Source organism: Oryzias melastigma, linkage group LG20 (genome assembly GCF_002922805.2).
Source record: "Oryzias melastigma strain HK-1 linkage group LG20, ASM292280v2, whole genome shotgun sequence".
Taxonomy (NCBI): Eukaryota; Metazoa; Chordata; class Actinopteri; order Beloniformes; family Adrianichthyidae; genus Oryzias; species Oryzias melastigma.
In genome coordinates this window covers 18,385,508-18,408,001 of record NC_050531.1, presented here as the reverse complement: position 1 = coordinate 18,408,001, position 22,494 = coordinate 18,385,508, and the positions used below count along the sequence as shown (strand labels likewise).

The 22,494-nt window shown below is 38.1% G+C and overlaps 2 protein-coding genes across 3 annotated transcripts in view; both read right to left on the bottom strand.

Annotated features, from left to right (window-relative positions):
* The window catches only part of rab18a (RAB18A, member RAS oncogene family), an 8,679-nt gene extending 2,707 nt beyond the window's left edge, over positions 1–5,972 (bottom strand). Inside the window, exons 1-4 of the mRNA XM_024280322.2 lie at positions 5,740–5,972; positions 3,125–3,180; positions 728–789; positions 527–599 (exon numbers count right to left, since the gene is read on the bottom strand). Coding sequence (XP_024136090.1) covers positions 527–599; positions 728–789; positions 3,125–3,180; positions 5,740–5,807 — 259 coding nt within the window. The 5' untranslated portion in view covers positions 5,808–5,972. The remainder of the gene's footprint in view (positions 1–526; positions 600–727; positions 790–3,124; positions 3,181–5,739) is intronic.
* A 3,135-nt stretch (positions 5,973–9,107) lies between these two features.
* Positions 9,108–22,494, bottom strand: part of itgb1a (integrin, beta 1a) — a 31,960-nt gene continuing 18,573 nt past the window's right edge. Inside the window, exons 3-17 of one of the 2 annotated variants that reach the window (XM_024280323.2) lie at positions 22,402–22,487; positions 20,548–20,782; positions 20,296–20,466; positions 19,651–19,889; positions 19,419–19,574; positions 19,248–19,343; positions 19,086–19,175; positions 18,732–18,872; positions 16,320–16,522; positions 16,001–16,239; positions 15,701–15,923; positions 15,380–15,615; positions 15,140–15,306; positions 13,206–13,283; positions 9,108–11,544 (exon numbers count right to left, since the gene is read on the bottom strand). In XM_024280323.2, coding sequence (XP_024136091.1) covers positions 13,206–13,283; positions 15,140–15,306; positions 15,380–15,615; positions 15,701–15,923; positions 16,001–16,239; positions 16,320–16,522; positions 18,732–18,872; positions 19,086–19,175; positions 19,248–19,343; positions 19,419–19,574; positions 19,651–19,889; positions 20,296–20,466; positions 20,548–20,782; positions 22,402–22,487 — 2,360 coding nt within the window. In that variant the 3' untranslated portion in view covers positions 9,108–11,544. The remainder of the gene's footprint in view (positions 11,545–13,205; positions 13,284–15,139; positions 15,307–15,379; positions 15,616–15,700; positions 15,924–16,000; positions 16,240–16,319; positions 16,523–18,731; positions 18,873–19,085; positions 19,176–19,247; positions 19,344–19,418; positions 19,575–19,650; positions 19,890–20,295; positions 20,467–20,547; positions 20,783–22,401; positions 22,488–22,494) is intronic. The other variant, XM_024280324.2, reaches the window with a different exon arrangement.

The following is a 22,494-nucleotide window of genomic DNA, read 5'->3' as shown; positions in this document are numbered from 1 at the left end:
TTTCTATCAGTTACAAACAAGGTTGGGCATTGTGTAAATACGCTAACGAGTAGCGGTGTCAGATTGGGCTTATTTTGCGTCTTAGTAACAACGTTGGGAGTTAGCATAGTCACAATAACGTTTGTTTTAATTGTTTTTGTTTTATTATTCTGTTTTTTTAGATGTTGGAAACAAGGCTGGTAGTTACAGGTGTTGTGATTACGCTAACGCGGCTAGCGCTTCTAACCAAGAAGACCTGGCTGCACACAACAACAAGGCTCCAAGATGGCACCAGAGCATCATTGCAGTTAGGGTTAGGAATCTTCGACTTTAGATATGCAAAAGTATCTGATAAAGTCTGAAACTGGCGGTACGTCTGATAATCCGGTGTGCCTTATAGTGTGGAAAATACAGTAATAATAATAATCTGAGAACTTTGCATGAATACATCTGGAAAGAGTAAAACCAGATCTAGTCAGAAAGAAAAGCAAAAGGATGAGTAGTAAAGAAAAAGATGTATTTTGGTGGAAGACGCTTCTATATTTACCCAGAATGACCCCCTGAGCTCCGCGGTAATAACTAGGCGTCAGGGTTCGAAAACGCTCCTGTCCTGCAGTGTCCTGCAAAACACACCAGAACTTTTAGAGAGAGAATCTCAGAGGAGAAAACCAGGACATATCAGCATCCATCAAGATAGAAATAAACAAAAGGCGCCACCTGCTGGTGGAGAGGAAGACAGAAATCTTACCCATATTGCCAGCTTTGCCCTGTTTCCATCCACAGAAATGGTCTTTACTTTAAAGTCGACACCTAGATGAAGACAGAGGTCAGACGGTCACCAACATGTAGAGATCACTTAGATAAAAATATATATGATCAAATAAAACCTTTTGTAGCTGCTTTATATAATACACTCATCTGTTCCAGCTATGGAAGTCTTTACTGTCAAGTTATGCAATCGCTGACTCACAGCTGACAAGGACAGTCTGACTAGGGTACCAGGAACGAGTTATTAGAACTCCATATATAGAAAATGACTAGTGTCTTGCTGCCACATTGCTTAAGCATTGACTGTATGTGAGAACTGGACTGGACATCCCAGCTCCAGCCACATAAAGTCAATTCAGTCGCCATTTGGACGCTGCCATGTTGGAGTCAGACATTATCAGTAAAGCATAGATTGGTCAAAGTCAATCTGAGTCAACGTTTCTATGGCAACCACTCTCGCCAATCAGGAGCGAGCTTCTATTAGGGCCACGTCCCTCAGGAGAATCTGTCAATCCAGGTTTTGAAAGTTTGACATGAGACCACATACTTTCATTGAGGCATCTGATTGGTCAGTTTATAAACAGTTGCACTACAGAAAAAACATTACAAGAAAATGTAAATTAGCAATAACAAGAATTGTTGAGCAAGAATTGTTATTCTGACAATAGAATGACTGAGTAATAACTGTTTTGAGGAACCAAAAAATTGAAGCAGATAAACATAGAGATGCGTCTACTGCCAAACACATCCAGTAAAGAGAGAACTCCCTTCAGCTTTCTAATCTTGGACTCATCTCTGATGCTGTAGGGCCTTTCCCATCAACCACATGGAGAAGCATCTGTTTGTAATATCACAGCACAACACGATGCCACACAGACCTGAGGTCATCGCTAGCTTGATTTCAGGGGGATTATTACCCATCTGTACACAATCAGAACTGTAGGACAGAGAAAAAGCATCACAACACGTCCAGCTGAACTCAAACTGACAAAATCATTTACAAAAAATTCATTCAAAACTTTCTTGAATTTTCTTAGAGAAAAAGAAAGATAAATTGTTGTCCAGTTGGTCTTTAAGAGGAAATCTAATAGTGCATTCTCACCGGACGAGATTTGGACGTCAAGTTTCAATGTTAAGTCAATGTACAGATGCCATTCTGAGGTCTTGTGGCGTGAATTGAGCGTCAAGCGCGGCACGTCAACCAATCAGTGACTCAGCTTTGGGCATGAAAAGGTAGAAATAAAGATTCAATATGGCCGCTACATTTTTGTTCTGAACTAACATCCATTTTCTCAAACACTTTAGACACTCCAGAACACTTTAACACATGGGCGGGCAAGGCGGGAATCGAACCCGATCTTCCAATCAGGAGTCGACCGCCCTACTGCAAGTTAGCAAAAAGACACAGCTGAAAATTAACTTCTGGATAATTCGATCCAATGAAATCTGAATAAAATTGTTGAGTCCAACTTCAGATTAAACTTTGGAAAAGCGCCCCCACTGGCCAAAGAATGGTAATAATTATGACTTAACAGAGAGAATAAACAAGTTTTGTCTAATCCTCTCTTAGACTCTGAGCATCAGGTTAGATTTACACTGACAGTTGTTTGCTGCAGTAGGCTGAGTTTCTGTTCATTTTCATCAATTCTTATTCAAATTAAAGTTGAGTGATCCTTCTTTAGCTAATTGTAGGATATTTTGTTTCCCAATGTGACATTGGACTTTACCAGAGTTCATTTCCTTTGATTGTTTTAGCTCATTTGTGTAGATGTGAATTGTGACGCAGACAAAAAACAAACTCTGGTCTTCTGGGGAATAAAAAGGGTCTAAATCTATTTGGCTAACGGACAGCCAGGGTTCTTTAGCTATGGTGAAACAGCACCAGAAGGAGCTTGTTTGGGTTTTAACTAGAATTTCGTGGAGGAGGTAGATGAATGAGAGGTTTTCAAAATAAGAGCATTTGACTGATTCAAGATTTTTTTTTCTTCATCTAAACTTAGGCATTGGAAGTGAAACTTAATCTTCTTTTAAATCTCACTTTTTATATGGGAGATTTGCCAGTTCATGTACTTGCTGGTTACAGCAAGACGAGACAGTTTGAAAAGTTATTTCAAGATATTTAATTATGTCATGTTGGGAGAAGATATTAGGTCAGAAAACCTTAAAACAAATTCTCCTGAATTGGTCTGAATTTTTATCTGGGCATCAAGAATGTCTTTAACAGTCTTACCAGGAAAGACTGTAGAGATAAACATCAATAATGCTGTCACCGATCATATTATGTAACTGATCATCCATTTTTACTATCATCTGATATTTCAAAATAAAAAAGAATAGTGTGCTCTGATGTTATTCCTGAAAAGTCAGAAGCACTCACCTATTGTAGCAGATTGTTCTGGATCAAACGTATCTTCTGTAAATCTTAACAGGAGGCTGTTGACAGAGAAAGACAGATGGAATATTAAAGACACTTCTATTATCCTGCTCATAACAGTCAGGGCAATCTTTCACCATAATCTGCATTTGTATCTTTTCCTTTGGCTTTCTTCATCCTAACCTGAATCATTACATCAGCTCCAGATGATATCATTGCCACGCTGCAGACAGTAGGACAGGGTTTCTTTGTTCGCAGTGACTAACAAGGTGCAAAGTCCTAATTACGCCAACAATGAGAACATTTCTGACCTCTAGCATTAAAAAAAACATTTTTTCCCACTAGCTCACAGTAAGGACAAATAAGTGTTTGTTGTTTGAGCTCCAAAACAGCCATTTGAGGAGAGTTAGAAGTGATTTCTGTATCATTGAAGCAGGAATACTGAATCGCACCGATTCTCTGCCAAGAAACTCCTCTGCTGATTGCAGGGAAACGAATTAAATATCCGAGAGCCATTCAGAAAGGAATCTACTCGTTTTACTGATTCAGTGTATTCAAACCAGCCCAGGATAATTCACACGCTGACATTTGAAACTAATCATAAGACGGAATTTGGTTTATTGAATAAACCAAAAACCTATTATCAATAATAGAACTAAATTGTTGTCTGGCAGCACTGAGGCTGCTCTAAAGGATGTAATAGTAGAGTGAGCTCCACCACATGTTCATCTAATGACCGGAAAACAAAACAAATATACCGTTACAGCTTAAACCTGAAGTCTGTCAACTCTGAGCTGCTTTAGACAGTGAAACAGTCTCACTCTGATCATTTTTTAAATCAATTTTTAAGTGTTCTTAAGTGCTCTTTTAATTCTAATTATGTTGTTATTAGTCAAAATCAATATACTGTGTCATTTTCTAGGACATAGTTTCTGAAGAGAAGACAGAGTTGCTGAGAGCTCTCTGTTTACACTCTCTCCCACTAGCTTACAGCCCCTCATAGCCACATAATGTTGCAACAAAACTGGCAAGCAGTATCGGAGCTTTTCAGTCTTACAGTTCTGATCCAGATTCCAGCTCAGACAAGGAAAACAAAGACGTTCATGGATCTATTCATCTACAGGTAGATGTATCAGAATGGGGCGAAGCAGGGAGCTTGTGGCCCTCCCAGCAAATATGATCTGTTTCAAACATTTATTCATCTAATCCCGATTCACAATTTGAATGTTAAAATATGCAGAAATGCAATTTTCATCAGTGTGTCTTTAAATAGTTTTTTTTAAGTTAGAAACAGGTGTCAGATCAGTTGATTCCCAACAAATAGCATGAGGAAAAAGGACAGGACATGTCTCTAAACAAAAACAGCTCCCTCATCAGAGATTTGCATCTAATCTGTGTCAATATTATACTGAATTGGACAGAAAATGTCTTTTTGCTCCCCTTTTATGTGTTTTGTAGGAAATAAAATAATAACAAATTTGGTGCCATCTGCTAAAAAAAAAATAAAATAAAAATCAGTAACTTACACTTTCAAGAAACTCAAAACGGCTTCACAATTGTCAACTAAAATATCATACAACTGCTTTATGCTAATAAACCAACAATGAAATGGCAACACTAACACTGTATTCAAATGCAGTAAATAGGTGTGAATGGGGTGTTTTGTAGACAAAATAAAAACAGTTCTAATAAAATAATTAGATGTTGTATTTCCTTAGAAACAGACCGACAAACGTCCTCAGAACTATTTCTACGTTTGCTGGATTGTGATAACTGCAGTTTTCAAAGACATGTCTACAAATCCCAATTTCAATTATGGTAGTCAGTGACATAAGTAATGAAAGTATTAAAACAAATAAAAAAGAAAACTCTAAAACATTTAGTTTACCTCTTTTTTTAACTTATAAAGACTTTTTATTTTAGCTTATACCAAAAAGACAAAACAAAAATCATAAAAAGCAAAAAAATAAATACAACAATAATATTTGTTTAAGACAGAAATGTTTGTGAAAAAAATCTAAATCAAGGTCTACTGCAAAATGTTTATTTAATTTTTGCTATATTGTCCTAGATTTGGGATTTTGACAAATACATTTTTCTTTTAAGCAAAAATTCATAAATAGGTCTCCTCATTTGATTGATTCATGTATGTTTTCCGTGACATGCAAATAATATACTGGTTTTTAGGGTGTAAACTATTCATATTCTTATTTTTATTACAACTACAACTACTTTGCATGAGGATCAACAATCACTAGTCTTTTAAGAAGGTAAAACCTGGCACGATTCGAGTGTTTTTCTTCAGAGCTGGAGCAGAAAAATGTGATTTCGTCACCTCCATCCCCTACGAACAAAGATGACACATATGTAGCTAACTATCTTTAGCTTAAAACCACTGCAAAAACAAAATTGTTCTCATTTTTGCGTCATATTCCAACCTGACAGCGAGGCACTTTTATTGAAAATTAAAAATTACAGTTTTTACTGAATCATTGTTCGGTGTTTAGGCTGGAATCATGTTTTTTTTTTAATGATATTGTCATTTGGAAGCTAACGCTAACGAGCTAGCTTCAGCATTGAGCCACGACATCAGTTTTTAAGAGACAGCTTCGTCTTACCTGGACTTCCCAACGCCGCTTTCACCGATTATTAAAATTTTTAGAGTGGTAAGGACGTCGTCTTCCATTTTCCCTTCACACTTAGCCGTGTTACGTTTAAGAAATGGCTAAAAGAGGCGTAATAGTTGCTGTTTACAGCTCTATAGCACAGATAGTTTATCAGCAAACATCGGAAAGATGTCTCACTCCAGCAATTTTCGACGATCCAAAGGGTACTTCCGGTTTGACAAACGCGCATGAATCATACATGTTACATAAAACGTGACGTCTAAAAACCGACCCAACGGACTTTTTTCAATGAAAACGATGCATGTGACGACATATATGACAGAGCTGGTTTAGTTAAATCCTTTGGTGTAGTTTGCAGAATGTTACAGAATGTTGAGAGAGACTTAAGTTTTAATTAAAATTTACAAAAAGTCTCAAATTAAACAAACTTCGATGACAGTTTTTTGTGAATTTTAACATCTTGTGACAATAAGACGTTGCAATTCTACACTATTTTTTGTTCTTTGATGATACTTACTGTTTTCTTTAAAAAGAAATGATAGAGTTTTATTTTGGAAAGTCATGCACACAAGAGAGACCAAAGTGTTTTATTTAGTGTATAATACATATCTCAGAAACATAATTTGGAGTTGGATGGAAAGGAAACAGCACTTTAAAGCAAACACTTAAGGCTAGAGTGTTGTACCTTTTGTGTTAATAGAGCTAGTTATATGGAGCCCTGGATGTGACATTTTATGGCTGCTGATTCTGGTCAGTACACGGTCCTTATTCTCTTAGATCTAAAATCTGCTTTTGATACCGTGGACCATAGTATTCTGATTGGTCGACTCCGTTGTGACTATGGCTTATCTGGGTCTGTCCTGAGCTGGTTTGTTTCCTACCTCAGTGACAGAACCTATAATGTCACAGTGAACACTTTGTCCTCTGAAACACAAAAGCTATCCAGTGGTGTTCCCCAAGGATCTGTTCTGGGCCCTATTTTATTTATGTTATACATGATTCCACTAGGGAAACTTATCAGTAAATTTAAGCACATTTCCTACCATTTCTATGCCGATGACATTCAGCTCTACTGCTCATTCACTGAAAACAATTATCATATGCTATCCTCTCTGTTTGATTGTCTGGCTACTATCAAAGTATGGTTACTAGAAAATCACCTACTTCTTAACCCGCAAAAGACAGAGACTATGATTTTTGCTCCAGATGCTAAAATTCCCACAATCATAACACACCTCACCTCTTTGTGCTCCTCTTTTCAGTCTAGTGTGAGGAACCTCGGTGTCTGGTTCGACAAATCAATGTCTTTTGATCAACACTCGAGAAAGCTTGTAAAAAATTGTTACTATCATTTAAGGAATGTGACTAAACTAAAACCAATTTTATCTAAATCTGACCTTGAGCTGATAATGCATGCTTTTATTTCATCACGCTTAGATTACTGCAATTCCCTTTTTATCTGTCTTAATAAACAATCTGTGAAACGTCTCCAAATGGTTCAGAATTCTGCTGCAAGACTTTTATCTGGAGCCAATAAACGCACACATGTCACCCCTCTCCTCTCATTACATTGGCTTCCTATTAGTTTTAGAATAGATTTTAAGATTTTAACTTTAGCTTTTAGAATCTTGCATGGACAGACCCCAAGCTACCTTTCTGACCTTCTACAGCCCTATTCTCCTGCTCGATCCTTGCGATCAGAAGCCATGAACCTTTTAACCGTTCCAAAAACTCGTTTTAAAACCAGAGGTGATCTTGCCTTCCAGACAGTTGCCCCAAAACTCTGGAATGCTCTCCCATTGCCACTACGTCAGATTGACTCTGCTGAGTGTTTTAAAAGCCAATTGAAGACGTTTCTTTTTAGTAAAGCTTTTAGTTGATATTTTAATTTTATTTTACCTTTCCCCAGCCTCCGAACTTTTGTCTGCTATTAGTATTTTATCTTTTTACGCTATAATTCATATGTACTGTTTTATTGATTTGTCCTGTATTTTATCTTTTGTGAAGCACTTTGTGAGTGGTCCTCTGTGAAAAGTGCTATATAAATAAAGATTTACTTACTTACTTACTTACTTACTTACTTACTTAAAAAAAGTTTTCTCAAATGAAAAATTTGTGGGCACAAATTAATATTTTGTGTACACAAATTATAATTTATTTGTCACACTTTTAGATTCTGTGCACAAAAGTTTGCATTTTAATAGAATTTTGTGCACACAAATTAGCATCTTGAGCACATATATTTTTAGTGGTCATTAGCTCTGGGTCGTGACCGAAAGATCGAGATCCCAACTACAAGCGGCTGAAATTAGTTTCCTCCGTAGGGGGGTGGGGCATTCCCTTAGAGATGGGTGAGAAGCTGGGCCAGAGTTCAGAGTAGAGCTGCTTCTCCTTCACATCGAGAGGAGCCAGTTGAGGTGGCTCTGGCATCTGGTCCGGATGCCTCTTGGACGCCTCGAGGTGTTCCAGGCATGTCCCACTGGGCGGAGGCCCTGAGGCGGACCCAGGAGAGGCGAGAGACTACATTTCTCTGCTGGCCTGGGAACGCCTCGGAAGTGACCGGGAAGAGGGAAGATTGGACATCTTGTTAGGCGTTTAGAAACACAATTTGTCACACATCGTAATGATGTGATGACATCACCAAGGTAGTTTAATGACATGATTGCAGTGATGTGATGACATCACTGGAAACTTAGGCAGACGTTAGCATTTCAAGCGCCCAAGTTTTTTTGTTTCCACAAGTTTGATGTTTGAGGGTACAATTTAGTCAGTCTGCAAAGTGAAGACATTATTGTGGCGATGTGAAGACATTACAATGGCATTAGGTATATGTTAGCATTTTAAGCGCCCAAGTTAGTATCTTGTGTGCTCAAGTTTTCATTGTACACAAGTTAGCCATTTGAACACACAATTTAGTAAGTCATCATGCCAATGTGATGGAGGCAGTGTTTACTTTTTGTCTGCACTAGCTGCTTTGGCGCATGTTATTCAATCATGACAAAGAGGAATGACATATATACAGATATCGCAGTGCCATGATGATCCTATTGTGTTGGCATGATGACATCATCGCAGCGTTAGGCGCTTGTCAGGGAGTCCAATCAGCCAGCTTACACTCTGGATTGGCTCAGTGTTCTTCTATAGTGCTAGTATTGTGATTTACAGATCTACCCGAGTCACCTCCCTAGATCTGTTTCTAGTAAAGATGGGTGAGACCAATGGAATTGCTTTTTATTTCAGACTATTCAGAAAAATCTACTTGTACCTAAAATCCAAGCAACAGAATGAAAGATGCATTAAATCAGTGAGGAATGTTGTTCAGCTGTTTTGTGGAAAGTCAAACACAAGAGAGGCCCAGATGTTTTATTTTGTGTTTAATAAATATCTCAGGAACAGCATCTGGAGATGTGATTGAAGGAAAAGGCACTTTGAAACAAACAGTCAAGGCTTGAGGTACCTTTTGTGAAAGTGGAGCTAATTTATATGGAGCCCTGGATGTGACCATAAAAAAAATTGATCCCTCAAATGAAAAATTTGTGGACGGAAATTAATATTTTGTGCAACCATGTTAGCATTTTGTGGCTATAACTTAGCATTTTGTGCGCACAAGGTTGCCTTTTAGGAACAAAAGTTACCATTTTGAGCGCACAATTTAGCATTTTGCACACATAAGATAGCCATTTGTGCAAACAGGTTAGCAATATGTATGCCAGAAATGGTTATTTTTGTGTGGACAAATTAGTTTTGTGCACACAAGTTAGCATTACATGTGCATAAATTATTATTTTGTGTAAATGTGATAACATATTGTGCACACAAAATGCTAATTTGTGGCCACAAGTTGCTAATTTATGTGCATAAAAACAAATTAGTGGCCACAGACTTTTAATTTAAGAGAATAATTTGGTTTTTTTATGTCATGCTAGGGCAATATAGATTTATGTGACACAGCAACATATACTCAAATTTCTTGTATTTAAATCTAAAAATTGAAAAATAATGTGGAGCTTAACAAAAAAAGTAGATAAAAAATATATTTGCTGTTTAAAATAAAACACAAAAAGACAAAGCACCTGAGAGCTGAACTAAACTGCAGAGACAATTCTCGTTGCCTTTAGTGTCAGAACTTTACAGATCCTTTGATTGTTCCAAAAGGCAACAACTTTATAATTTAAACCAGTGGTTTACACTCCATTCATTTATAGAACTGTACATCAAATCAAACATAAGAGAAGAAATACTGCTTCATTTTGCTTTGTCATGATTGAGTCTTAATGTGAAAATAATTCTAGCTTACAGCACATACTTACTTCACTTAGCGACAGTCTGACTAGAGCTGCTTTGTATACATGTAGACCAGGGATAGGTAACTTTAATGATGCTTTCTTCGCTGAAGGCCACCGGCCGCAGATTGTTTGTGAGCGGCATCTACAGGCGAACCATGTAATTACAGTTTGGAATGAGTTCTACAGTAGAGGAAACATCATCTGAAAATGTACGAGAGCCATGTTGAATGAGGAGGCAGGCCACCAGCTGCCTATCCCTGGTGTAGACAGATCTGACAGGAGTTGCAGCTTCATGTCTGATTTATACTTCATAGTGATCCGCCATCGCATCAACTGTATTGGATCTCTACTGCAATTGCAACCAATCTTGGCCAATTTTGCTTTTGACAGTCTGCGACAAACTTCTTTGTGACCTTTAAACATTTTAAGCCTGATGATGCGATTGTCTCAAGCGTTTCAACGGTTTGGTATTTTCCAAAGATGCTATCATCTTGCTACATCTATTTTAATAAGTTTCTGGTTAAGTAATGGTGCAGACAAGACTAGGTAGGTGTTCCACAAGATCTTTTTGGAGGGATTTTGTCTCAACACACCAAATACCTATGCTTAAAAACACATTATTTGAAATGATTTGCCACCTGCTTCATACCTTAAAATTTAATATAACTGAAGTTATAGTTGCATTATAAAGTAAATTAGCAGTGACAATGTAATATTTTTTTGTAATGTATTGTGATGACTTCACAATATTACGATGATATACTCACAATATTGCCATGATGTCATCACAATATTGTAATGTGTGATGACATCATGGCAATATTGTAATAAGATAATGTTGTAACGAAGATGTCATCACAAAATTGTGATGACATCACGATATTACCATGGTCTTCACAACATTGTGATGATATACTCTATATATAACCATGATGCCATTGTGATATTGCAATGGTGTAATTACATTGTTATGACATCCTCGCCATATCGTGATGACAATCATCAACAGCGATCAGGACGATTCCCAACCGATAGCCTAGTGACAATGAAACCTGGGCAATTACAAATCACTATGAAGTATAAATCAGCATTAATAAAAAAAAGAAGTCTCACACAGGTGGTGTTCATCCATACAGTCCACGAGGTGTCGATAAAAACAGCTAAAAAGCTAAATCCTTCACCTAAAATCACTGTTCAAAAAAAAAAAAAAAAAAAAAACTTCTGCAAAAATGCACCTTCAAAGTATATATACAAACTGAATACTGTACATCATAAAGACATCAAACGTGTACAGAGCATGTGTTAAAGTATCTGATGCAGTGGCCGGATGATATATGATGCTGATAAAGCAAAGGGACAAAAAAACAAAAAGAAAAAAAGTATTTCTTCCATGTGCTCCGTCGAATGCCACGGCACTCAGAGTTCACTTAAAGCCTCCGGGCCATCATTTGCCCTCGTATTTGGGATTGACCACAGTCGTCACGGCGCTTTTGTAGATGGGATTTTCCCCCTAAAAAGAGAAGACGGAAAGGTGGAATGAGTCGAGAGGAGTTTGGGTTCATTCAGACTCGCTGGTGTGGTTCGTCTCCAATTTTCACCAAAATGACACCAATGAGTCCAAGAGATGCAGGTGCCCTTCATTCAGATCACACACTGCAGACGGCCATGCTTCTGAGTGACAACACAAAAACAAAATCCCACTGTAATGCTTGTTAATTCTCTTTTGAAGACTGTTTTAACATGTTCTCACTCCCAACTCCTCATATATGGACATAGGGTTTGGGCTTTTTCCATGTCACTGACGTTTAGGCCGTCCTCCATTCGTTTTTTGACCTGATGGCGGTTCTCATTACATCAAGGGTCCCCAACCCTCGGGATGCAGAACCAGGTTAGGGTACCTTTACCGGTTTGCGTCCTGAGGGTTAGGGACCCCTGATTTTTTCCCTGTCTACCAAGCGGACCTCAGACCGGCACCAGTTCGTGGCCCGGAGGTTGGGAACCCCTAATTTAATGAGAAACAGCCAGTACACCAAAAAAACGACGGGTTGGGGATACCTATAACATCAAAAAGTGACGTGGAGGGGGCCCGAACCATACGCTCATATATGCCCAGTTGGGAGTGAGAATGTGTTGGTTCTTTTGACCTTTTTTTGAAGATTGAGGGCGTGTATGAGGAATCCTATGAGTTGAGCCTTGAATTGCATTTCTAAGTATTTCATTAATCAAATTGTTATAAATCAGTCCCGGACATAAAAAATACTATTCGTTAGTTCCAATTTTGTTGCAATAGCAATGTTAGGCTTAGACTATATGCTAGAAAACACCACAAGTTTTTGGACTTTGGCTAAAAAGGACAATCATATTACAAAGACCACTGGTAACACATTTGTAATAGATTAAAGAGGGCCAGTGTGGGTCTTCAAGGACTTTAAGTGAGTCACATACGCCTCTGACTGCTTTTGTTTCTTGGCATATCTTGAGTATTTTTCCTCGGCGTATGAGACTTTCATTTGATCCATGTGTGTAAGTTTAATAACAAAATTTGGAGATGGAATTCCATATTTTCTAGGTATCCATTTGGCTTCATTCATCCATCTTCCTTCCTTTCCATTTAAGGCCAGAACAAGTTTTCCATCTTCTTCTACCTCTCAATTTTATCAGTACCTAATATTTTACACCAAACTGTGAGAAAAATTGATTTTATTTCCTAAATTTATAACCATTTTTACAAAATCAATTTAAATTGTATACCCTTTCAAGAGTTTTCTTTAAGTAGATTTTTTTAGATGATAAATGAATGCAAAGGTTTTCTTGTGAAAGCTATCAGATTAATATTAGTGTTGCTAAACATTCCAGTTGAATTATTTTTATTCTAATCATGTTTGCAGAATTGTTCTAAAGGATGTTTGTAGGATGCTTGCAGCTTTTTAAAGACTTGGTAGGTAAAGTTATCATGTTTTTCTCTCTTTAATTACTGAAAGTCTGCAGACCTGTGAATTTTTTGCTCTCACAGCACACTCATGCAGCTTTTTTTTTGTTTTTTAAATAACATTAATTTGTATTATGGCTCTCCATTTACTGCCTTTATTGTTGTAGAGACAAATGCTAAAGGAGTTAGCTGACATCAGAACACACAAAGGGTACATGCATGAACAGAATAGGAATACAAACTTAAAGAACAGGCGCTTTACGTCCGTAGTTTGGGTTCTGGAACTGATTGATTGGGCTCTTGTAAATGGGGTTTTCTTGCTACAAACAAGTTGACAGTAAAGACAGAAAATTCAACAAAGAAAATCAGCACAGAGAAAATAAGTGTGGAGGAATAAACGAAGAATTAAGTCCAGTGAAAAAACAAAAGGAAGACAGACAAACAGAAGAAAAGGTGAAAAATAAGATATAGATACATTTTTATAGAAATTCCACCTGATTTCTTGGGTTGAGCAAATATTCTAAAACCTTGACGATATATTCCTTCTGTTAGAGATCAGAAGAGTTTGTAGATAAATCAGTGAGAAGATCATGATGTGAGTTTCCCGGAACTTTCCAATGACCTCTGCTATTCATTCGGAAATGAGTCTGCCCTGCTTATAGTATAAGTATGAAGGCTTGTACATGACATAAAAAGGTAGTATATTGTTCCCTCTAGTTAGTATTTTGTGTGCATATATTGCTATTGTGTGGGCACAAAATTAGCATTTTATTTACATTTTGTGCATATAAATCAGCATTTTGTGTGCAAACATTTGCATTGTTTATGCACAAATCCCTAGTAAGCATGCACAAATAACTATTTTGTGATTACAAGTTAGGATTTTATAGACATAAACTAACATTTTTGTGCACATGTTGCTGTTTAGTCAGCACAAATTGGCATTTCATTTATATTTTATGTGCAGAAATTAGTATTTCTTGCACACAAATTACTATTTTGTAATCAAAGGTTAGAATTTTATTAGCATTTTATGTGCAGAAGTTACCATTTTATAGACACAAATTAGCAATTTGTGTGCACAAATGAGTATTTTATGTGCACAAATTAGTATTTTGTGGCCATAAATTAGCATTTTATTAACCTTTTGTGCACAGAAGTTAGCATATTATGAGCACAAATTAGTATTCAGTGTGCATAGATTACTATTTTATGAATATAAATTAGCATTTAAGACACATAAGCTAGCTTTTTCTGTGAACAAAGTACTGCTTAGTGTACACAAATTAATATGTTCTGTGCACAAATTAGAATTTTATTCGCATTTTATGTGCAAAAATTAATATTTCTTGACACAAATTACTATTTTGTGATCAAAAGTTAGCATTTTATGGGTGAAAGTTAGCATTTTTAGTACACAAATTAGCAATGTGTGTGCAAATACATACTGTTTAGTGTAAAGAAATGACTATTTATGTGGTCACAAACTAGCATTTAATAAGCTTTTGTGTGCAGAAATTTGTATTTTGTGATCACATATTACCATTTTGTCACAAATCAGTATTTTATATCTTAGCACAAAATGCTAATGACATGCTAAATTGTGGCCACAAAATAGCATTTGAGAGAATATTTAAAAATTTTCTTTTTAAATGTTCAGAGCTCTGTATAATAGATATTTTGAATAGCTTCATTAAATCTATATTCCAAGAGGCTGTGACAACTTTCTACCACTAGATGGCAAGATATTATTACAATATGTTGCTTTGATGAGCTCAAACTTTAGATCATGTTGATGTTGGCCACAAGGAGACAGAAAAAAAAGGAGTGGGAAGTCATGGCCACTCCCCGTATGAAGGTTTTAGGGAGAACATAGAAGAAAAAAAGGATCCAGACAGCAGCTTCCGATCTTTTTTTTTTCTGTTTTTAGAGCAGTTCAAAAGCTTCAAACTGTCTGTGTGCCTGCAGGACTGCAAACTATGAAAGGTTAAAACAAAAAAGGTTTTCATGATATCAAATCCTCGTCTGCTGTGAAGAACAGCTCTTTCGCTCCACAAGCTCATTCCTTCACAGCCAAGCTAAAAGGCCGGACTGCGGCTGGTTTCCACATTTGACTCCCTCAACCCAACTCCTGCCAAACCTCGGCTAAATTTTCTCGCAGCTTCCAGCCACTCACCGTGTCCCACTTGGCGTTCATTTTCTCCTTTTCAAATTTGGCGAACTCCCTCCTGTCGTGGATGATCATCAGCAGCTTCCAAATGAGCAGCAGGGCCAAACCGATCAGGACGATACCGGCCACCACGCCGGCCACGATGGGGATGATGTCAGGACCGGTGGGGCACTCTGAAACCAAAAACCTATTTTTACAGCCCGACCTCTATAATCAACTTCCTGTGGAAGAAGTGTTCCTTCTTACCTGGAGTATCCACCACATGAACCTCTTTCTCTGTGTTGTTGTTGACGGCGTAGGTGTAGTAAAACCAGCAGTCGTTGGCGTCCCGCTCCTTGCAGTGCACGATGGGGTAGGAGCCGCCGTTGGGCTGGGGCAGCTTGTCTCGGTCCTTCACTTTGACCATGGTAAACTCGCTGCACATTTCCTGACATTTGTCCTTCAACTCGCCGGTGCCGAAGGCCCGACATTCCACGCAGTCCCTGGAGAAAACATGAACATTCTTAGTCGTCACTCGCTCCAGCTGCAGAGCGTTCTAATAGAATGAACGTGTAAATCAGAGGTTACTTGTGCTCAGTGCAGACTCCGGGACAGGTGGGGCAGGACTCGCACGTGGGACCCTGGAATTTGGGGTCAGTGCATTTACACACGCCGCACTCACAGTTTCCTCTGCCGTTGCAGAGCTGCTTGTTGCTGGCCATACACGTCCGGTTGTCTAGAGAACACTCGCAGGCGCTCCCGCTCCACATGGGGTCACATTTGCACACCCTGCAATCGCAGGTTCCGTGCCCTGACAACCGCAGACGGGGACAGCATTAGCGGCGTCGCTCCGTCTCCGTCTGAAGCTCGGAATCGAGCGTCGCTCACCTCCGCACAGCAGGTTCCCGGAGCGGTCGCAGTTGAAGTTGTCGCACTCGCAGTACAGGCCGCTGTACCTCTCATTGGGATTGTCCCTCTTCTTGCACTCGCAGGTGCCGCACACGCACTCGCCCACGTTGCTGCAGATGTCGGTGCTGTTGTCCTTCCGGCAGGTGCGGTCCATGTCCTCCGTGGCCACGTCGTTGCTGCTGCATTCGCACCATTTGCCCACGCGGCCTTCGTTACACCTGATGGGGAAGAGGAGCCCGTGTGTCAGAGGAGGTCCAGAAGACTGGAATAAAGGAGTCCGGTCATGCGTCAGGCTTACTTGCAGGCTCCACACTCGTATGTTCCGTTCCCAAAGTGGCACACGGGGCTGTCCTTCTCTCCGTCCTTGTGGCAGTCGCACTCACAAATGAAGTTGAGGGTAATCTCCACCTCCTCAGTAAACCCCAGAGGTTTGATCTTGATGGTTTCAGGCTTGCCTTTTTTGGGGCAGCCTTTGGATGTGATGCTGATATTAAAAGAGACCTGGAAAGGACAAAGTAAACCCGACTCAGAGCAGACAGGGGGTGAAGGTGCATGACTGGATTTTGGTTGTGTTGCCACCTCCTGAATACAAGACGGATCTAAAGATGTCAGTGTAGCTGTGAAACAATGATGCTAAACCAGAGGTCTGCAACCTGCAGCTCCAGAGCAACAAGTTGCTCTTTGGTTAAAATAAAATGTTTCAAAAATGTTTATAGCAACTGTAAAGGGAAAGTTAAGTAAGTTGTAAAGTTAAAAAAAAGTAAATGAACTTAAACTTTATTCAACTCATTGAGAAACAGTCGAAGCACATTATAAATCATTCAATGAAGATCTTAACCACAGTAGCCGTAATTCTCCATCAATCCCTTGTAGTTTATCAACATCAAACTGACAAATTTGGACTTCATTTTGAGCTTTATTTATCACAGAATATAAATGTATTGTCAGTTATCACAACCAGAATTAGTGCTACGTTAAGCTTTAATCCACTGGATTATAAAGCAGATTTTCTATTTTTGAACAAATTCAAAGATTTAAAGTATTCCACGTAGTTTTAATATATGGTAGGAGTCACTTCGTTAGCTCAGATTTAGTTTTTGTTGGTTATATTTATGGCTGAAATGCACCGGAAAATAAACATTTTTTTTTTAAATCATTGATGACTTTACACTTCTGACTGCATTTGCTGCACTGACATTATCCTAAACTATTTCATATTTAAAAAAAAAACCTTTTCTCTTCAGGACTAATGTTCACCAAGTTCTGTTCATGTTGTAGAGAGGATATGAGGAGGATAGGGATGTCCCGATCCGATTACCAGAGCAGAAATTACTCCCGGTCACATTGTTTCAGACTCGATCGGTATCAGATGTGTTGTCCCAATCAGAGATTATATTACTTTATTATTATTATTATTTTGATCAGTCATTTATGATCTTTTCCTGATGAATTGAAATGTAAAAAGAAAGAACAGCGGAATACAGCAACAGTTGGTGACTTACGATCTAATTAACCCTTAATAAGTATTTAAAAATGACAGAAAGTCTCTTTTGGTTTTTGTCTTAGCTGAAATAATGACTTACACAGGCATTTTAACAGAATAAGATCTGGCTTTTTAATGAGGACGACTCTCCGACTGCAGTGAGAGAGCTGCTAAGGGACCGTCTACAAAGTCCAAGTTCTGGAAAAAATGGTTAATTTTTTTTTTTTTAAATCAATAATCTTTTCAAAACAACCAAAATGAATAAATAATTACAATGATATGAATACTCATCATCATATTCATGCTGTAATTCTGATAGAAAGTCATAGTTATTTCATTTTTAATGGAGATATGAATCACAAATGATCAGTGTGAGTTTAAAAACTTTCTTTAACTCACTTATGTTTACTAGTTTTTAGCCAAATAATTTTTCTAGTTGACAGCTTCAATAGTTTTCCTTGATTGTTTCAGCTACTTCACAGAAGTGCTATGTTTAAATTTTAAATGAACTAATGAGGTGAATAAAATAAAAATAGGGGGCAATCTTAACCCTTTAACACAGAGTGTGTCGCCCGCAACACATTTGCACAAGCGCTCTTTTAATTACCGTAATTCCTGAACGGTTTCCTCTATTCGAAAAATTCTAACAGTTTGTGAAAGCTGCAGATACAGATTTTTTTAAATAGTTTTATTCTGGACAAATTTAAACTTTAAACAATCAAAACCTTTTTTTCATGTTCATTTACAGTTTTTCTCAACAAAAAACACTTTTTGATTGAGTTTTTTTTTTTACATTTTACATTTTTATGACACAATTATGAAATGGAATAAATTGTAAAATGATGATAAATATTGAAAATTCAATGTCTTCTGAATGAAGGGGAATAAGCACACATTGGTAGGACATTCTCTGACCCTTTAACTGTCAAAATTGGCAGAAAAGTCCAGGTGGACATATTGACGCTTAGGTGTGAAAGGGTTAACTTGCATTTTTTTTTTTAAGTATAAAATGTACTGAAAAACAAATGACTCTGAATCGGATCGGACGTCCAGATGAGGTCCCTACTGGAGGAGGATCCTTCCTTTTGGGGCAGTGATTCAACTTCAGAAAAAGAGACCTTTGTGTCACCTTTATCTGTGGAGTTCCATTAAATGTTCCTTTTTTTCCTCAGTTTGAACTCAGTTTGGAGTTGGTTTACGATGACAGAGCCACGTTCTGCTTCTCACCTCGTCTCCTATCGAGATGTTGGAGCATTTGCGTCCGTTTTCCCCCTCGCTGACCACTCCGTTCTTGCAGTGCGACGTGTACGCTATGGTCACGCCCTCTGGAAGCTTGCTGTTCTCCAGGATAACCTCAGATGACAGAGACTGCCAAAAAGCGAGAGAGATAACAGCGTCAGAGTTGCTTTATCCAGCTCTGGAATGCCATCTGGTAGCTTTGCTTTGACAACAATTGATAAACAAAGATTTAGCTGGAGAGAGCCCAAGCTTGAGAACGTCTCAGCTGGATGCTGTAGATTCTCATGCGTTCTACATCCCCAGAATCCAAGTTTGGAAAATCGAATTGACAAAAGTACTTACATTGTAAGCATCTATAATCAAGTTGATGACATTGCTGGAGTTTGCTGATAAAGTACCGACTGCAGACTTGGGGATCAGATTTTTCAGCTCCTGAAAACAAGAAAAAGAGTTTAGTTTTACCTTTTAGTTTAGTCTTATCTTTGAACTTGAATTGAATCCAACCTGGTAAACGGGCTGGAACTCCTCAGTAACTGCAAAAATAGTCTGGATGTTGTTGTCACTTAGCTTCTGGACCAGGTGTGCAATGGAAGGGTAGTCCTTCAGACGGAGGAAAGAAGTCGCTTTTTTAAATGAGCTTCAACATCATCATTACAACAGCATTCCGTCTCTTACATAGTAGTGGCTCATGGTGTAAACGTCGTTCTCCAAGTGGCATTTTCCATCATTGGGCAGAACAATGCCCCCCAGTTTACCATCTCCAGCAAAGTGAAAGCCGGCGTCGGTGGAGAAGACCAGCAGGCGAGTCACGTTTCTCCATCCAATCTGCTCCTGAAATGTTATTTTAGAGAACATTTAGTTTGCAAAAATTCCTGAATTTTTTCTGGAGGTGCAACGGCACGCTTACCCCACACACAGCCACCTGCATGATGGCATCGAAGCCTCCTTCTGGAGAGTCCAGGTTTCCTGAAATGTGCTGCTGGCCCACCAGGGTGTTGAACAACTTGCCGTCTTCGGTCAGCTTCAGCACGTTCTTGTAGCTGAACGGGCTGGTGCAGTTCTGGTCGCCTGTGCACGGGTTCCGCAGTTTGGCCGGCGTGGTGCTGATGTAAGGCATGACGGTTTTCTCCACAAAGGACCCAAAACCTGCAAAAAAGGATTCAGAATTGAAGTTATTAATATGGAATTAATAAATGTCTTTTCTTACAAGACTGGAAAGACACCACTGACGACCATTGTGTGTTTTTCTTACCAGTGCACTGTGTTCAATTTGTCAAATCTACATAAATCTATAATCACAAGCAGGTGGTTGTTTTTATTCTATATTTCTGTTACTGTTCACCAAAGGTTTGAACTTTGAGAGTTCCAACAAGAGAGAAAAAAAAGTGAAAATGTTCATGTCTGTCTGAGAAAAGTGTGTAAGGTGTGTAGTGATGAGTTTTACAGCCTTGAAACATCTAGAATCTTACTTTGCAGGTTGTTCTCAGATCATAGCTCCTGTGATAAACGAGGGAATGCAACGCTTCGAAATGCGCTCCTTTTAGATCCTCACCTATCTTGAAGTCCGATGTGATCTTTGACATCTCCAACATGAGACTGGTTCCCAAGTTCTTCACGTTTTCCAGATCGTCCGCCATGGAAAAGGACAGATCCATCAGGTAATAAAGGTCGATGGGGTAATCCTCGGCTCGCTTGAACTTCAGTTTAAATGACTGAGGCTCCCCTGCAAGAAAGATATCAAAATTATATCAACCAGCACAAACCACAGAAGATTGTTGAAAGAGTGGGTCAGATGGGATCGCACCAGATCGAAGGGTGAGGACCAGCTTCTGGGGCTGAATCTGAGTGATGTCCTCCGGCTTCACCTGCTTTCGTCTGGATGAATCTGTAACTTTTTTGCGGTTGGTAACTGTTTTGTTCTTGAGGACTCTGTGGTCTCCATGTGGGTCTTCAATCATGTCCAGAGGGCAGCCCCTCTTCAACAGAGACTGAAACTCATCACAGCGGGTTGACAAGGCCTCGCCTTGTTTCAAAAAGCTCTAAAAGTAGAACAACAAATGAACGGGAGTGTTCAGGAAAAAATTGAGCAGTGAAAAACAACACAAGCAAGACATCCAAACTCCAATTCAGAAAAATATATATATATTTTATTATTTGATGAACTAAAGCTTGTTTTTTTTTACTTTTAAAACAATTGTTTACTTGAAACAGTATGAATTAAAGCCTTCCCCTCTGCTCCTGCTATCTCGGTTAGATAAGTATGTGACAGTTTCATGCGTAAAACACTTTCTTCCAAAATGGCGTCTTTCCTTTGGCTTTATTTCCGTAGTAATCTTTTTTTTTTGATCGCCTGGAGGCAACGAAAAAGTCTGTCATTTTTAGAAGAATAGGCAAAAGTAAATTTTTGGATTTCCTTGACACGGTGGAATTTCGTTAACCCCGCCTAAAATCCTAATGTCTTCATATTGTAAGTCATAGTATTTCATTCAGCTTAAGAGATAGATTTAAATATTACATTTTCACAACATTCCATAAAAATGTGTGTACAACAAAGGAACATCACTTTTGTGAGCTCGCCACAATAACGGTGTTTGTGCTATAGCTGTCACTAACAATTATTTTAGTGGTCAATTAGTAAACAATTATCTTTTTTGATTAGTCAATTATTTTATTTATTTTTACTTTTATTTATTTATTTCAATTAGCCAAAGATTATTTCTTTGATTAGCCAAAGATTATTTTTTTAATTAGTCGTTGATTATTTCTTTGATTAATCACTGATTATTTCTTTGATTAGTCACCAATTATTCCTTCGATTAGACAACGGATATTTAATATTTTTTCGATTAGTCAACGATTATTTTTTTGATTAGCCAAGATTATATTTTCAAATGGTCAGTGATTATTTATTCGATTAGTCAATGATTGTTTACGTAAGGTGATGTTCAGTTAAAAAGGTGATAGTGATGGTACTCAGTCTATGGAGGTTTGCGTCATGTATGGTACTGCTGATGCTCAGCGTATTGTGCGTTCACAGAAATTGACATTTTTATATGTATAGTTCATGAATTTCCATTTCAACTGATAAAAAATATAAAGTTTAAGGTCCAATGATTTTTTTTTGTAGTTGATTAGCCCTAATTTGCGCTAACTGCTAACTCTTGTAACATTTTTTATCAAGAAGGTTCTAAACATTAAAATAATGTATTTGCACTTAAGACATTAACAATCATTTGAATTCAAATAAGATGTTGATATTTTAGCTGCATCTCCTTCTTTTGGGGGTTAACACAGTAAAGTGATTTAGTATGAGGTCTTAACGCAGAATACTCTTAATTGATGCAACTGAACGTAACTAAACTTTTACTCAAGCTTACAACTTCAAATTGTATGTTTGTAAATAAAAGTAATTTTTTTCTGCTTTCCACAAGACAACAACAATATCTTTGACCACAACTTCGACCAATTTAAATAGTTTTTAATGACAACACAATTGTAAACCTAACATGTCGACAAACTGTTTTTTGCCTCCTGAATTAAAATATTAATGAGCAAACCTGCAGGAGATCAAACTTTTTGCCTAAAGCAAATACATTAATATGGAGCAATGGTTAGCAAACTTTGCAGTGTTCTGGTTTGTGAACTTTTGTTAACATACCGGGTCTCTACACCAGCCACATTTGGCTCCAGCCTGGATACAATCTCCACAGTGTTTGGCATTGGCGTTGATGCACTCGTTGCCCTCTGCATG